The sequence below is a fragment of the Macrotis lagotis genome, chromosome 2, assembly GCF_037893015.1.
Source record: "Macrotis lagotis isolate mMagLag1 chromosome 2, bilby.v1.9.chrom.fasta, whole genome shotgun sequence".
Taxonomy (NCBI): Eukaryota; Metazoa; Chordata; class Mammalia; order Peramelemorphia; family Peramelidae; genus Macrotis; species Macrotis lagotis.
Window position 1 is genome coordinate 26,079,987 of NC_133659.1, and position 18,302 is coordinate 26,098,288.

Genomic DNA, 18,302 nt, shown 5'->3' on the forward strand with positions numbered 1-18,302 from the left:
CTCATCTTGTTTGCCTTCCCTCCATTCCTCACTTCTAAGATGATTATGCTAGTTTCACTCTCCTCTCTTCTGCATTTTTATTTCTTGGTGAACCAACTCAATTCTGCAATGCCCTCCATTCTTCAAGCTCTTGCCCCCTTGCACCATCCCCTTCTCTTGCCTTGCCAAACCCAACTAGAGTTTACATTGGCCATTTCCCTGCTTTGATACTATTCACTTGCAGCAGAAAGGAGCTGGATAAAAGCCGAAAACCATGTTCATCGAATCCAATACATATTTGTCATCTAACTTCCAACGTGTTCTTACTGCAAAAAGGCAGGTCTTCAATTCTTTCGAAATCAATTCCCTTTTCTCTCATCACCTCACATCTGAACTCTTGCAAAAGACAGATGGTTTGGGCGTCTACCTCCAGTGTTTTGTTTCTGCAGTTCATGCTCTTCTCAGTTCTCACAAGGTGCTTTCTAGAGCAGAGATCTGACCACAATAAACTCCAGTCGCTCTATCATTGTTTATCTTCTTGAGGAAGACCATGACATCAGGGAAGTGGTGCCAAGACATACAAGTCAGTTGGATTTAAGTAAGGGTAGGCTGTGCAAAGTCACCAGCCTCACTTTCTCTTCTGGAGCCATCTGGGTCCAGTAGTTAGCATGGGTCAGAATGACTGGAGATGACCATCACCTCAGGAACAAAGTCATCAGTGATTTTGAAAGCCCTTCATACACTGGTCCCTTCCTACTCTTCTTGTCTTTCCACACTTTAACCTCCTCCACATATTCTGCAATCCATCCATATCAACCTGGCCTTTACTAGCACTTGGAACTTCACCTTCCATTTCTGTGCCTTCTCCTTGACTGTATGTATTTTGTATGGATATATTTGTTTTCATGTAGTCTTCTATTCAAATGAAGCTCCTTGAGGCAAGAATCATTGGGGGAGGGGGGGCTTAAATCTAATTTTAGTTTTGCCAAAGCTAAAATTCCACCTTCTACAAGAAATCTTTTCTGACGAACCCCCTCCTTAAGTCTACTGATTAACTCCCATTTATCCTGTACACAGCTAGTTTGTACATACTTGTTTGCATGCTGTCCCTCCCCACCTCCCCACCCCCTCCCCCAGGCTGAAACTTCCTTGAGAGCAGGAATTGTTTTTGCAATTCTCTATATCTCTAGGATTTAACACAGTGTCTGGCACACAGTTGGTGATTAATAAAAGTTTATTGACTAACTGATTGAAGGTCTGTCCAAGGACATGGTGTCTCCCAGGGACAACCAAGTTCCCGTTAGTGCAAGAGGACAGATTGGGTGTGAAGGAAACACACCAAGAAAAATCTAGTTTCTCAGCAACAGAACAGAATGCAATGGAAAGAGAGGTCAGAGGAGGCCATGGACTGGGGTAAGGTGGGGCTGAGCTGGTCTGGAACTAAGGGCAGAGAGAAAGATGAGAAGGTGCTGGTTTCCACCTCAGCAGAGGTGATGTTGGCTTGGAAACATGCAGATGAGGGCAGTGGGAGTAGGAACTTAGCTACCTCAGGATAAAGAATGATTAGCTGATAACATCCACATCTCCCACCACTATGTTCTTGTAACAACAGAGGCCCAGAGACCCCATGCTCAGATTTTCTGAGGTTCAGGAACTCTTTGCTATTGAAGCTTTGCTATTGAAGAGAATTTGAAGCTGAGACCCCTGCAGGGTAAGGAGAGTGAGACAGTAATTAGATCCTGAGGTACTCCACAATGAGATAGTTAGGTGGTTAGAGTGGATAAAATGTAAGAAATCCTGAGTTAAAATCCAGCCCCAAACCTTTACCAGTCACATGATCTTGGACAAGTCACTTTATCTGATTTTTTAAAGCATGAGATTCTTCCTCTGTTAAATGAGGGACACTGAGACCACCTATTATTCTTTGTGAGGATCAAATAAGAGAACACATTTTGAAAACCTAACAGTGCCACATCATTATTACATGTGGTGAATTCAAGTCCCCAGAATTACAGACTTTGAGAGTCAGAAGAGACCATTTAGTACAACCAGGCCATCCCCTAGTTGAAGACCCCCAAGGAGATAATTCCTCACTACTCTGATTACTGAGAGAGGGGAGAGACACACACATAAGCAGAGAAATGTAAAGTCAGAGAAACAGAGAGAGATAGAATAGAAAGGGGAGAGAGAGAGAGAGAGAGAGAGAGAGAGAGAAATGAAGGAGAAAGAAGAGGAGGAGGAGGAAGAGAGGAGGGAGGAAGAGAAGAAGAAGGAAAAGAAGAAAGAAGGAAGAAGGAAGAAGATGAATATGAAGACTCTTCAGCAAATGAATTCCAGTCTGAGTCCCAGTCTCTACTTGATGGTTATGACCTTGGACAAATAACCTTCCCTCTCAGAGCTCTGGTTTCCTTATTTCTTTGGGATAATAAACCCTTCTTGATGAGGTCAAATGAGTGACTGTGCATAAAGATTATTTGAAAGCTGTAAAGTCTAATGGAGAAGCAAGGTTTACTAAGGTTAACGAGGGCTCTTCTTTCTCATACTGATCACCCAGGTGGTCTGTGCACATTGAGCTCCCAGTCTAAGAGATGAACAAAGGTTCCTGGATCCCTAAGGTATTTCCATGGTGAGAAAATGGCTACTCAGGCTCTAGACATTTTTCTCCATCATCTCAATTGCACTTAAGGGTCAGTCCTTCCAGCAGAGATGAAGGCAAGTCAGATAGCACAGGGATGGAGGTTCTTTCAGCTGGGCTCTTTCAGCTGACTGAGCCTGGAAAGGTCACAACCAGCTTGCTTCTGACCAAACATCCCCTCTATGCCATCTATGACATGTGACCTTCTAGCTTTTCCTTTTGGACACCAGGGAGGGTACACATGGCAACCCATCCTCTGAATTTACCTAAAATCTGCCTCTCTTCCACTTTCCTCCATTATTATTGGTTCTGGCCTCTGGGATTAAATAGAAAAAATTAATTTCTTTTTTATAAGTCAACCTTTCAAATTCTCTTCAGTAGCAATGGTAGACTCATCCCAGGTCCCACTCCAAAATGTTCTTCATACTGACCATCCCAAGGCTCCTGTGCCATAGATTTTTTAAAAATTCTAATTTATGGAATAAAACAATTATTTCCATAAAATAGTATAAAAAGATCACATGCCATAGTCTTGAAGACCCGCTAAACTGTTTCTCTTCCCCTGAATATTTTCCAACTTAGCAATAACTCTTCTACATTATAGAGTCCATAATGCTTTCAAGATGGGCTGTGATAAAGCCCAAAAGAACTCTTCTGTTTTCCTAAAAGTGAAGGGGCTGGACTGGATGCCATTGAAAGGGTCCCACTTCTTATGATCGGAGTCTGAGATGGATGAGAATCCGTCATCTGTTTATTTATTTATTCATTCATTTATTTGTTTTTATTTATTTATTTTTGGTTTTTTGCAAGGCAATGGTGTCAAGTGACTTGTCCAAGACCACACAGCTATGTAATTATTAAGTGTCTGAGATCGGATTTGAACCCAGGTCCTCCTGACTCCAAGGCTGGTGCTTTATCCACTGCGCCACCTAGCTGCTCCGAGAATCCATCATTTACACAGAAATTAGATTGTAGATGGAGTCATAGATTTAGAATTAGGATTCAACATGTCATCCCCCACCCCAATCCTCCCCTTTTCCCAATTTCTGTATTAGAAGACACCATCATTCTTTCATCACCTAGGCTTACCATTCAGATGCCATCCTCAACTCTTCTAGCAGATTCACCCCTCCTATCTGATCCATTGTCAAATCTTGCCATTTCTATCCCAACAAAATCTCCTGGGTATGTTTCTTTTTCATATAGATACCCCCTTCCCTCTACCCTTACCAGGTTTGGAGGTCATCATTAGCTTATCCCGAGACTACTGCAATCACCTTCTAACTGGTCTTGACTGGTCTCTCCTCAATCTAATCCACCTTCTATTCAGCTACCAAAGTGATTCTTCTGAAATGTAGATCTGACCATGTCACCTACTTTCCAACGAAGCTCCAGTGGCTCCCTATTATTACCTCCAGGTTCAATTATTAAGTCTTCTGTTGGATGTGGATGACATAGACCCTCCCATCCATGAACACTCCTTGTGATTTTTCAAACAGGGTACTCCATCTCTCATCTCTCTACCTGGGAATTGGTTGCCCCCCATGTCAGGAATGCTTTCCCTCCTCACTTCTAGCTCTTAAGTCTCCCTTGGATTATTTCAAAGTTCAGCTCAAATTCTATTTTCTAAGTGAAACCTTTTCTGGTCCCTGAAACAGCTAATGCCTTCCCTCGCACCAGAGATTGTCTTTCATCTATTCCATTTAGATCTGGGTGGGTGCTTGGAGTGACCTCTTCCCCATTGGGCTGGGAACTCTTTGTAGCAGGGACAGTGTTTTTGCTTTTCTTTGTATCCTCAATATTTAATATGATATGTCTGGTGTATAGTAAATTCTTAAATAAATGTTTGTTGATTTGACTGTTGATGGGAAAGAACTCTAGACATAAATCATATCTGAAGAGCTGTCACATTGAAGGGTTGTTTGTGATTGGATGACTCTAGAGGGTGGAACCATGAACCATGGGGGTGAAGGGGGGGGGAGATAAAAAAAAAGATCAATTTAAGCTTTATGTCTGAAAGAACTTCCTAACAATAGAAACTGTTTAAAAGTGGGATTGGATACCTCAGAAGGGAGTGACTACTCCCTCCCTGAAATTCTTCAAGCAGAGGCAACTAGTTGGGTGTGTTAGAGTAGGCCAATTACTTTGATTCTATACTTCTGTGACCATGGACAAGTCTCTTAATTTACCTTTTAAGGTAAATGACATTGAAAGTTTTTTCTAGCTCTGAATTTATGACCTTATGTTGTAGTCCAGTCCTTCATTTTATAGATGAGGAAACTGAGGCCCAAGGAAGTTAGATATACATGCAATATGAGATAGGGCTGGGATTCTAATTCAGATCTTCTGACTCCAAATCCATGGTTCTTTTCTGGTTCCTAGAATGGTATTTAGTCCATCAAATCCTGTTACTCTGAGTTCCCAAACCGAGCTCCAGGATTGGTGCCCTGGAAACAGAATGAATTCAAACAGAATGAATTCCAGCCTGAGTCCCAGTCCCTACTTAATGGTTATGACCTTGGACAAATAACCTTCCCTCTTAGAGTTCTGGTTTCCTTATTTCTTTGGGGATAATAAACCCTTCTTGATAAGGTCAAATGAGTGACTGTGCATAAAGATGATTTGAAAGCTGTAAAGTCTAAACCATCTTTTTTGGCAGACTTCATGGAAGCCTAGAAAAAATTCCAGTCTTTTGTTTTTTGGAAGTAGTGTAAACAGATTTGTCCAGCCCATAGCCCAAGCGTGGTAAAGTGTTGGATTTCTGGAGTAAGGAAGACCTGAGTTCAAATTTCACTTCGGATTCTTACTAGCTGTGTATACCAGGGCAAGCCACGTTACCTCTGTCTCAGTTTCCTCATCTGTAAAATGGGAATAATAATAATAGCTACTACTATCTCCCGGGGTTGTGGTGAAGATCCCATGAGATAAAAACTCTGTTGCACTAGCATTTGAAACCCTTTACATTCTCGCTCTTTGTACAGCACTTTGCAGACCTTAAAGCATTATATAAATGCTGGTTATTGTTAAGCGTTCTCCACAGATCAGTCAAGAGAAAACTTCTTGTTAGGTCATATAATAGGCATTTTGTGCACACCCAGGCCACCTTAGATGACTGAGATTTTACCTGGAATAGAACTAGCTCACTTGTCCTTATTTCTGGAAGACTTGACACACGTCCCCTTTTTAAAAAATAAGGACATTTATCTGTGTCCAGTCTTGGTACACCTGGACCATTCTTCATGACTTGAAAAGATCATCAGCAGAGACTAGAAACAATGTCTGCCAATTCTTTTTATATCTTGGGAAATAGTTTGTCAAGTTCTATTGATTCCAACTCACTGAAAGCAGCTAGGCATTCTCTAGCTACCCCCGATATTGAGTTAAACATCCTTATTGGCCTCGTCATTCTGTTCTTCCCAAGATCATTTTGCTTGGTAGAGAAACAGAAGTGAAATAAGGGTTGAGTTGTTTTGCCTTCTCTATATTATCCACAATGATCAGAATTTCCCTGAGGGCAGGCACTTTCATTTTGGTCTTTTCATCCCTAGCAGAAGGTGATTCAAGAATGCTTGTTGTCTTACCCATTTCAAGTAGTCATCCTCTCCCTTTTTGGAATTTCCCACTCTACATCCCTTTGAAATCTATTTTGTCCTTAACACTTCTTGATTTCAGTTCATCCTGAGCTTTAACACTTTTGAGCCCATTCTTTCCCATTACCTGCTCTCAATCCTTTGGATGTGTCTATGAAAATGTCTGAAAAGATAAGAGCTAGAATGTAAAGGATTTCAAAGGCTAGTGCAATGGAGTTTTGCAGCAAGTGTGCCGCCTAACATGGAAGATGATGTGAGATTCAGGCATACCAAGGACCACTTCAGGGTTCTGAACCTGGAGACACTTGAGCTTGTCCCCAGGAAGATGTAGTTTGAGAAGAAATGGGATAGCAGGCTTGGATTAATTGCAAATCTCCTTCCTCACAAGGGCTTTGGTGGCAGCCCTGGTTGTCCTCTGGCACAGTGGAATGCAACCATTCAGGGAAGGACTGGTGGGATTTCAATGGTGCCAAGATCTTCCCCATCCTACAAAAAGACTTGTTCCCCACTCAGTCAGAAGTTGTTGGAGACTTCACAGAATGTCAGACCTGGGTGAAACTTTAGTGATCATTTAGCCAATTCTCTCATCTAATAGAAGAGGAAACTGAGGCCTAGGAAGGGAAAGCAACTTGTTTCAGACCATTCACTAAAACCTCATGATACTGGAGCAACTAGGTGGCATGGTGGATAGAGTACCAGACCTGGGGTCAGGGAGGACCCGAGTTCAAATGTGACCTCAGACATTTAATACTTACTTAGCCATGTGACCTTGGGCAAATCATTTAACCTCATCTTGCAAAAAAAAAATCTCATGATGCTTCTTTACTATTCATTTTGAAAGACACTCCTGAGAGAGTCCACAGGAAACCCTTTAATTATTAGGAGGAAGGAGTTTCAGAAGGCAGAAAAGGAAGGGAAAAGTTAAATGGTGGGGGTGGGCATGGAAAGAAAGGGGGCGATATAGTTGGAAAGCAGAAGTTGAAAGGGGAGAGAGAGAGAAAGGGCAAACACTAGGAAAATGTTAGACCTCACAGACAAATATTACCTTTGTGTGTCAGATCTATCTAGTTCCCTCAGGGTCATTCCTAGCAAAGGGCATTTATTTACTGGAAGAGGAAAAAGAGACACAGAAGCATGATATGGTGAAAAGAACATGGTCTGAGCTCTACTCCCAAGTCTGTCAATAATGTTCTGTGGAAATGACCTCACCTCAATAAGTCTCAATTTTCTCTGCTAAAAAGGCATTCCGTGTTTTAAGCTAACAAATTGTATATTCTAGAATTCTATGCTGTAATCTAATGATTTAAAATCATTCATAGCTCTAATCATTTGTGGTATGATATCCCATGTTTTAATGTTTCAAGATCTTATTACAGCTCTAACATTCTATCTTCTCTATATAGTCTAAGGTTATCTCTAGTCCTAACATCCTATGTTCTAACATTACAAGTTCTAAGGATGCTTCTAATGCTAGTGTTCTATATTCTAGCATTTCATAGTCTAAAATTACCTGCAGTCATAACAGTTTCTATTCTAACATTTAATGTTCTAATATCCTAGTTCCTAAGTTCATCAACAACACTTTTATTTCTAACATTCTAGATTCTAAGGTTATAAAATATTAATGTTATGTTCTAACAGCCCATGTTCTAATATTTTAGAACCTCTAATGTTTTCATTCTAATATTACATATTGCCTCTAAGTTAACATGTTATTTCCTAACATTCTATATTCTAATGTCTTAAGGTACTTTACAACTTTGATATTTTATGTTCTACCATCACACACTGCCTCTAAGGTAATATATTATATCCTAACATCCTGTGTTCTAATATTCTATGTTCTAACTTTGATATTCTAAGATCACTCCTAATCCTACCATTTTGAGTTCTAACCACTAGCCTAATTATATATGTTCTAAGACTCGCAGTTCTAATAGTCTGTATTCTAACATCCTACAGCCTAAGGTCATTCTAAGCACTGCCATTTGATGTGCTTATATTTGGAAGTCCTTAACAGTTCTGACACCTTTCCCCCCTCTGTCCTAGAGGACAATTCACTCTGACAGGCTATTTTGTGGCTGGCTTCCCTCTTTTGTATTTCACAGGACTCAAGAGCTGTTGACTGGTTTTGTTTTCCATATGCCTTTATTATCAAAATGGATGTGTTTGCATACATGGGGTGAGTCATCACTGAGGGTAAAATCAGCACCAAGGAAGAGCTGGGCCCCACAGGCAAGCAGGTGGGCAGGTCCTCTGCTCTGGGCACTGTCAGTGTGGCCATGACTACGGACAGGTAGCATTTAGATTATTATTAAGGGATTAGAGAGGGTGATGTTGGAGATTATAGTGAAGAATGCTAGGAGTTGAGAGATCTTTCTCTCCCTCTGACCCACTGTGACCTAGCTGAAATCTCTTTCCCTCTTTAGCCCCCAGTTTCCTCCTGCTCCTCTTCCTCTAAAATAGCAACAAAGGAACTGCTAACATGCTACAGAATCAGCTCATCTTCTCAGGAACTGAGTTGGGGAAAGGTGAGCAAAGTTGGGCCAGTGCTCCAAGTAGGGAGGCAGAACTGGGGTCTAGTTCTAGATCTGCCTAATTTTTTATGTGATTTTGATAAAAAAAAAACACTTCCCCTCTCTGGGCTTCAGTTTCCTCCTCTGTAAAATCCCACTTGTCAAGGATGTTAAAGGTAAAATGTGTCAAAAACCTACAGCAACCCCATTAATGATAGCGACTTTTATTCCATTTTGGATGGTCTTTGAGGATCCTTTCAGCTCAGGGCTTGGTCAGAGGTGCATGGTCTTCAGGGTTCCCCTACTTCCACTGTAACATGCGAGGAATAAAAGGTGGGCCATCCGGAGTTGGACCCCAAGTGTGGCAGACAAGCTCCTTACCCTGCTTCTTGGGCCCTGATATAAAGAGAGATGTGATCTACAAGATCCTGAGGGGAGGTTGGTTTTATAGTCACAATGGTAGAGCATGGTACGGAGGAACTGTCAAGAGTCTTTGAGATGTTAGAACATCAGAGACTATCTATTTCAATCAAGCCTCATTTTACAAGTGGGGAAAATGAGGTCCAGAGAAAGGAAATAACCTATGCTAGATCACAGAGGCAAGTTGTGTCTGTTTCGTAATTGGCACTTGCACCAGGATTCCCTAATTTCAGTTTGGTCTTAGTGGTGGAAATCATCCAGGGGTTTCAAAACTTGTTATTTTTCAGGGTCCTCTACTCCCTTCTTTTTCTCTCTCCTTTCTCCTCCCATGGGCATTAGGATCTTTCACCTTCTCTTCCCCACTCTCTGGCACTTACTCCCAACCCTGTTCACAAAGTCATTTTGTAGTGGCTGGTTGGTAGCTTCATACTGGCAGACAATTCTGACTAGCTGGTTCTTTCTAATTGTGAGTTTCTACTGACTACAATTCTTATGGGCTATTGAGCTTCAATTGGTCAAAGGGTTCTTATTGGCTATCAACTCTTTTCAGTTTCTAAGCTGCTATTGCCCATACGCTACTACTGGCCACTGAGATTTTGTTATTTCTTTTTGCTGAGCTATATTGGCTCCAAGTTTCTATTGGCTACTGAGATCTTAATAGTCACATATTCTTATAGGCTATGACTCCTTATTGGGCACAAGTTTCACAAGTTGTACTTGTTACTGGGATCTTCCTAGCCAAAAGTTTGCAGAAGTTAATAAGGAATTTTTATTGGCCACAAGTGTTTCTTACTTACTGAGATCTTAGTTGTCGCACGTTCTTATAGGCTAATGAGCTTTTATTGACCTTGGGCTCTTATTGGTTACTCAGAATTTAATGGCTAATGAGGAATTTTATTGTCCGCAAATCCATTTTACCTCTTGATCTCGGATGGCCCAGAAGGTAAAGGCTGCCAGCTTCTTAGCGATTCTAGGTCCTTCTTAGGTACTTACTTAGGAGCCACAGCTTCTCCTAGGCTGATGAGGAATTCTCATTGGCCACAAGTTCTCACTGACTGCTGATTTCTCCTAGAATCCTGAGACCTCACTGATCTCAAATCCTTATTGGCTGCTGAGTTCTTAGTGGTCATGAGTCCTTATGGGTTGCTGGGACATTAGTGGGCTCCAGTTCTTACAGGATCCTGAGCATTTATTGGTCCCAAGTTGTCATTTGGAAGAGATTCTTAGATATTAGTAGCAACAAATTCTTTTAAACTGCTGAGTTCTTATGGGTCTCAATTTGTTATTGGCTCTGTCTAAATTAAAAGTAGAAAATGTATCACTGAGAAAGCTCAAGTTTTTCCTCCTTGGGTTTGAAGAGCAAGGAAGAGGACTCTCTCCCTGCAAGGCACTGTGGGAAAAAATTTGGCATTCACATTTGGCATTGTGAAATCAAGGAGGAAGTCAGGAGTGATTATAACTCATCCTTCTTCCCCAGGATGAGTTTCCCCACAAGCTCATGGATCTTGGGTCGAATTTCTTCTACTGACACAGTTGAGTCCCAGGCTCCCACCACTTTTCCATTTGGGGCTACTAGATACTTCCAGAAATTCCAAGTTGGCTCTTCCCCGGAGGATTCTGAGTAAAAAGGAAGATAAGAAAAGTACATAAATTCGGGTAGGTCTTCAATTCCCATGGTGGTGATGGTGGGGAGGTTTCTAGGTCTCATGGACAACACCTTCTACTCTTTTACTCCAATTGTTTCCCATCTCCTCCACTCCTGAAATTTCACTATTAGTGCTCATTTTTCTAGCTCTGAGCCTGTGATAGGCACTCCATGTTCTGGGAGGAAGAACACTATAAACCATTCTATTCTCAGTCACTGATCCCCAAGTATGAGTGTCTTTCTGAGCCTTTCCTAAGAGCATTGCCTTGATAGTGAAAGTGGCCATATGGAAGGGATATTTGGAGAAGATTCCCACCAGTTGACTCTTGAGGTCCTTTCCAATGTATAATTTGGATTTTCCCCCCTTTATTTTTGGTTGGTGAGGAATGGGAAAAGAAAGAAGGCTATGGACTTTATTTCTGATGTGTTCATGATTTATCATGTGCTTTCCTTACTACAAGTCTTCTAAGTGAGTGGTACAAGTATGGCCATTCAAGAAGTGAAAAGATTGGCTCAGGATTACACAGCTAGGGATTTGGACTCAGTTATAATCCAATATTCTTTGGACTCGGGCAGTTAGGTAGCTCTCAGCCTGGAGTCAGGAAGACTCATTCTCATGAGTTCAAATTTAGCCTCAGGCACTTACTAGTTTTGGAACCCTGGGAAAATCATTGAACTCTGTTTGCCTCCATTTTCTCATCTATAAAATGATCCAGAGAAGAAAATGGCAAATCACTCCAGTATCTTTGCCAATAAAACCTCAAAAGGAGTCAAAAATAATGGCCATAACTGAAATTGATTGAACAGCAATAACAAATTCTTTGGTACTATATCACACTAGAATGGTGAGGGGTCTTTGTGAATTGAGATGAAAGGGAAGCTCTGGCTCTTCAGTGAACCTTACTTAAGCATTTTACTACTATGACGGAGGCACTGAGAAAACAAAGACCAAAAGGGAAATAAACAATCCTTGCCCTCATCAAACTTACATTCTATTGAAGGGATACAGTATGTTTATAGACAAGCAAACCCAATTCATTTCAACAAGCAGTTATTAGAAAGTTGCCCAGTTCCCTGAAGGTGATTTGTCCAGAGCCATTGTGTGGAAGAGGTGGGGCATAGTAGCAATTTTATAAATGTTCCCTGGATTCGTTTGAATAAGATGTGTCACTCCTAAGGGACCAGAAAAATCTGAGACACTGTTTGCTAGGATAACTAGTGTGACCCTGAGCTCCGTAGGGGGTGCAGCTCACCAATTAGATACTTGAAGGCAGCATTGGTCCCAGCACCACGGACAGCGATCTTGCTGAACATGGGGAAGGAGACTCCATAGGTCTTCCGGGCAAAGTTCTCAATCTCCCTGTCGGTGTCTGGTTCCTGCTGGCCAAATTGGTTGCAAGGAAAGGCCAGCACATTGAAATGGTGGGGGCCCAGGTCCCGCTGCAGCTGCTGAAGGGCTCGATAGTGCTGCTCTGTGTAGCCACACTCACTGGCCACATTGACAACCAATGATACCTAGGGGGAGGATAAAATCTTGTTGATTGACGGGCACACACTCACAGAATTGGATGACCAAGCCAACATGTAGGAAGCACTATAGTTCTATAGGAATTTCTAAAGGGTCTTCTTATCACAGAGTCTTCTCCTGGGGGGTAGGGAAGATACATAGTTTAGTTAAGAGTCAATCAACCCCTGTCTTCATGGAACCTACAGTCTAATAAATTAACAAGACACAAATACATCTAAGTGTGAAACACATTGTTAAATGAAATACTAATAAAGACATGTATGTGTAGACACACAGATGTAGACATAGCATATATCTAGACACAAATACATGAACATATGCATTTATAAAGAGCTTTAAGTTTTACCAAATACTTTATAAATATGATTTGATGCATTATCTCATTACATATGTCATAGATCCAGCCATATAGATGTATATACATATATATATATATATATAAATAATTTTCATCTCCATGCAAATTAGCCTTAGGCTTTCTTCTGAACTTCTGTACCATTTCACCAGCTACCTCTTGGACATTTCCAATCAGATATCTCATAGACATCATCAATTCAACATGTCTCAGAGTTCACCTTTTACTCTAAATGCTCCACTCATCTGAACTTCCCTGTTATTGTTGAGGAAACCATCCTCTTAATCACCCAAGCTCACAACCTGGGGACGCCTCACTCTCTCTCAATCCAGAACCCCCCAATCAAGTTTGAAGTCCTGTAGATTCTAACTACACAATATCTTTTCCTCGCCCTATCTCTCCTCTGATATTGCCATCAGCCTGGTGCAGTCCTTTGTCACCTCATGCTTGGGATATTTCAATAGCCTTCTGGTTGGCTTCTAGTCTCTCCCCACTCAAGTCTATCCTGCTCAGCCATTGACCGATTGTCCTAAAGTACAGGTCTCACCCATCACTTCCCTACTAAAGAAACTTATTGTCTCCAGGATCAAATAGAAAATCTTCTGTTTGGGTTTTGAAGACTTTTTTATTCAGTTCCTTCCTATCCTTCTGATTTTCTCATACCTCACTCTCTTCTCTGTACCTTAAGACCTAGTGCTACTGGTCTCTGCTGTTTCTCAAGCAGTATATTCCATCTCTGGTGAGTGTTTTCATTGGTTTTCTTCAATGCCTGGAATAACTCATCTCTACTTCCTGCCTTCTCTGGCTTCCTTAAAGTCTCAACTAAAAACCTACCTGTTGCTGAATTCCAATTGCCTCAAAAAAAAGGTGAGGGCAGTTAAATGGCAAAGTAGCTAAAGCAATGACTCTAGAGCCAGGAGTTCAAATAGGGCCTCAGACATTTACTAGTTTTGTGACACTGGGCAAGTCACTTAATCCCCATTGCCTCCAAAAAAATATCCAACATTCTGTAAGAAGTCTTTCCTGATTTCCCTGTTAATGCTAGACTCTTCTTTCTTAGATTATCTCCAATTTATATGTGTACATTTCTTGTAGTAAGTAATTGTTTGCCTATCATCTCCCTGAATTAAATTATATGTTTTTTGAGGTCAAGAACTATTTTTGCCTTTCCTTGTATACCTAGGGATTAGCACAGAGCCTTACAGGCAATAAATGTTTGTTGAACTATAAACAAGACCTAAAGTCAATAAATTGTAAATTATCTTAAAGAAAGGCACTGGCATTCGGGGGGAAATAAGAAAAGGCTTCCTGTAGACTGGGAGATTTTCATTGAAACTTGAAGGAAGTTAGGAAAGTCAGAAAGGGGTCAAAAATTCGAGGCATGGAGGACACCAATGAAAATGCAAAGAGCTGGGAAATGGAGTATCTTGTGTGAGAAGGCTGGAAGCCTGAGTAACTGGGAGAATGGCAGGATTTTTTTTTTTAACAGTAATAGGAACGTTAGAGAAGGGAGAGTTTGGGGAACCTATTACAACACTTAAACATAGTGTGTGCTTAATAAATAACATTAGACTGGATCCGTGATTTCCTTAGTATACATGTTTGCTAATATGTTGCCGATTGAGTGATGCAATGGATAGTGCCATGGATCTGGAGTCAGGAAGACCTGAGTTCAAATCTAGCTGCTTATAGGCTGAGTAACCCTGGGAAAGTCTCTTCACCTCTATTTGTCTCAGTTTCCTCAACTGTCAAATGGAGCTAATAATAATATCCACCTGGAGAGGTTGTGGTAAGAATCAAATGAGAAAATTTGTAAAGCATTTTGCACAGTGCCTCACACATTGTATAGTAACTTCCTATTTCCTAGGGGCAGCTAGGTGGCACAGTGGATAGAGCACTGGCCCTGGAGTCAGGAGTGCCTGAGTTCAAATCCATCCTCAGACACTTAATAATTACCTAGCTATGTGGCCTTGGGCAAGCCACTTAACCCCATTGCCTTGCAAAAACCTTAAAAAAATTTCTGTTTCCTTCCTTTTTTGGTTTTTGGACTAGCTCTGTGATCAATGAGAATGTGAACTCTTAGCTAGGACCTTCCTTCCCTCATGCATATCAGCACTTGTTTGCTACTGAATGATTTAGATGGAGCCCTGAGAAGTCATTTGCTCAGAGTCCCACAGCCAGGATATGCTAGAAACAGGTTTTGCATTCAGGTTTGTCTGATTTGAAAGACTCCTCTCAATTTACTATGTAGTGTTGCTTCTCATAGATGTATACCTATATATATTCACATATCCATACATTTAGGACTGGACTTGTGATTTCATTGGTGATGGGCACTTTCAGATAAGGAAGTTCCTTCTCCTAATGCAGATTGGCACCTTCTTGGCAACTCATTGTTTTGGAGAGTTGCCCCTGGGATACCGAGAGCTTAAGTGACCAGTCTAGGGTGAGTCAGAAGCATGAATAGAACCCAGTCCTCAGACTGGGAGAGTTCTCTATCCACTATGTCACACTCCCTCTCACCTAGTCACCTATAAACAGAGAAACAGGTGCAGGAACATGACCATATCTGCACAAACATAGATGTTTAAATTCATAGAACATGCCTCCCCCATATATATGTATATTTCCGATCTTGCATATGTTATATATGGTAAAATTATTGTATGCACACACACACATGTGCATAGACAATCCACAGGACCCATGGGTCCTCAGACTATCTCATGGCAGGTGGGATGGGAGGAATCATAGAGATCCTCTTGACCAACCTTGACCAACCAAATTAAGATTCTTTCTTTCTATCCTTTTTTTCCAGGAAAAAAAATAGAAACCCTTCATTCGCAGGGACCAGGTTAGAGTTGAGAGGTCTTTTCTATGTATTAGCAACAACCATTCTAGGAAGGAGCAAAGAAAAAGGTCAGACCTCTAGGGCAGAGCCAGAATCTGACCTCCATCAAATCACCAATTGTCTTGGGTGATTTTTAAAAAAAATATTTGTATTTTCACACTGGGCTTTGCCTTCCTTATGTGTCAAAAAGGCATAATAATAGCACACATTCAGGTCTAGGTTTTAAATTGCTTCCCCTATCCTATGTCATGGGAACTTCCCGACTTTACCTTATAAGGAGGGAGGGTGTCCATACAGCAGGCCTGTGATTTTGTCCAACAGCTGCATTGTGCAACCTGTCTATAACTTAGTAGGTAAGGCTTAGGGTATGTAAGTGGACATTTGGATACTAATATTATCCAACTCCATGACCATAAATGGCCAGACTGGTGAAGAGCCTTGAGTCCGTTCTGTGTGAAGGTCATGCCCTATGAGGGTCAGTGGAAAGACCTAGGCATGATTAGCGTGGAGAAAAGAAGAGCCCAGGAAAACAGAGAGAGCTCATTTCCAAGCCAGGAAGAGCTGTCACGTGCGAGAGGGATTAGCCTTGTTCTGTTGGACTGCTGAGGGCAGAACTGGGAGTGGTTGGAAGGTGCCAAAATGCCAATTTAGACTTGAGGTTGGGGGGAGAAATGTCTGGTCCCTTTGAGAAGTGGTTTGAGCGACTTCAGGAGGAAGGAATTATGGTCATTAAGTATCACTTAGATGATTGCTTAGGGTTTTGAATAGGTTGGACTGAACTAGGAGTTCCTCACCTTCCTGGTGTCCTAAATCCCTTTGTCAATCTGGCAAAAAAATGGACTTCACAGAATTGTGGTTTTTAATAATTAATTTTTAAATGCTAAACTTAAGATAGAGGTTAATGGAAATAAAGAGAAATCTTGCCATCCAAGCCCTTCCCGAAATTTTTCCATGAGTGTATCCTAGCTTAAGAACCCCTGGACTATACGAATGCCCTCCTCAGGGCTTTCCTAACTTTATAGTTATGGGATATTATGATAAATAATAGGACATTATTGATATAACAGTATAGCCCCTTTCAGGTTCCAGCAACCCCCCAGGAACACATGCTTAGCTGTGCAAGGGACTGAGGATACACAAACAAATGTAAGAAGGTCCGTGTCTTTCCTTCCCATGGCTTTCTGAGGCTGGCGGTGATAATTCTGCCCATTTTACAGAGAACAGAGAAGGAAAGTGTGCCTCAGAGAGAAGCAAGGACTTGGCCGTGATCAGGCCCAAAAGAGAAAAGATTTTTAAAAAATAGCTAGTGGCACAGGAGGGACTAGTTTAGGCTGTGCGTTGGGCTCTGTTAGCTGCCCCTCATGGATTCTGCTTGCTCTCGAAGGGTGGTACTTCCTGGGGAGCCCCCAAAGGAGCCCCAAGGCCTGCACGGCAGCAGCTTTGGATCAAGACCTGAGGCCAGTCACTCTGAGGGGCCTGATTCCCCCCCACCCCTTTCTAAAATGGAAGGTGGGGAGGTTGGACCAGACACGCCACGAAGTCCATCGTGTCTGGGTGATTTTATAATCCTAGCTGGGTGATTTCTGCACAAGCCCCGGTGAGCTGGGCTTCAGTTTCCTCCCTTCCAGAAAACGGGGGCGCTGACTCTGGGGTCACTTGTAGCTGGAGGCCTGCAGTCCTGCGGCTTTCGCCACAGAGAGGGGCTCTCTAGGCCCGCGTTATTTCCATTTAGGGCCTGCCTGCCTGCTTGTCTCGCTCAGACAGCAGGTGTCAATGTAGCAAGGCTGCGTGCGCATCCGTCCTTGGCCTCGGCCTTGGCCGCGGAGTGACAGCAGCATCTGCACTGGGCCCGCCCCCCGCCCCCCGGAAGGCAGCTTCCCCGGAAGTGGCCGCCGCCTACCCGCAGCAGCCGCCACCGTGGCAGCAGCTGCCACGCTGGCCCCGCCAACGGCGCATGCGCAAGAGGCCCCGACTGCTGCCCTTGGCTCCCGCCCCAGTCACATGGCTCTTGGGAGGCTCAAAGGAAAGAATGCTGGCAGAAATAACGCTTGGGGCCGGGAAGCGCCAGGGGGTGGGGGAGGGCTGTTATTAATTATTAATAAAAGAGAGCCCCTGGGCTGCTGGGCCCCGCACTGACGTCAGGACGCCTGGAGCACACCACCTGCGGTTGGCCGCAGCTGCCAATCAGGGGGTTCTGACGGAGCGGACCAGCTGGGCCCGCCCCGGGGGGTTCTGGGGGTCTGCAGGCCCAAGCCTGTGGGAGACTCGGGTGACGAGCTGATTTGATAAACTCATTGCCAAGACCCGGGCCAAGAAGGCTCTGCCGGGGGGGGACCGGGCGAACCCCACCTGCCTGGCTGCGGCGGCGGATCCCGGCCGGCCGGAAGGCGGCGTACCAGTGCCCGCAAAGCCGCCCTTCGGCCCCGGGCCCCTGCGGCCACCCCCCCCCCTCCCAGCGCCCAGGCCCGTGGACCCCCCAGCCTGGCCGTGCGGGGAGCCCCGGAGCCCCGGGCAGCTGTTCCAGGGCCCCCAGGCCGGCTGTTGCCCGGCCCCGGGGCGGGAGGGGGAGTGATGCATTAGGGCGTGGCGGACCCTGCCGGCAGCCGAGGAGCAACAGCAGCTGCAGTTGCCGCAGTGCCCCCCCTCCCGGCCGTGCCCATGCCGCAGTGCCGCGGTGCCTTGTGGGAGCGGCTGAGGCTGGCTCCCCGCCCAGCCATCTCAGGCGAGGGGCCGGGGGGCTGGGGGCGGGGGCGGCGGCGGCCTTGGCGCTGGGCCTCTGCAAA

General features: G+C 43.5%; 1 protein-coding gene across 1 annotated transcript in view; it reads right to left on the reverse strand.

Annotated features, from left to right (window-relative positions):
* Nucleotides 1–3,695: 3,695 nt before the first annotated feature.
* The window catches only part of GPX7 (glutathione peroxidase 7), a 52,110-nt gene continuing 37,503 nt past the window's right edge, over nt 3,696–18,302 (reverse strand). Inside the window, exons 2-3 of the mRNA XM_074221424.1 lie at nt 12,039–12,300; nt 3,696–10,757 (exon numbers count right to left, since the gene is read on the reverse strand). Of these exons, the coding sequence (XP_074077525.1) occupies nt 10,594–10,757; nt 12,039–12,300 (426 nt within the window). The 3' untranslated portion in view covers nt 3,696–10,593. The remainder of the gene's footprint in view (nt 10,758–12,038; nt 12,301–18,302) is intronic.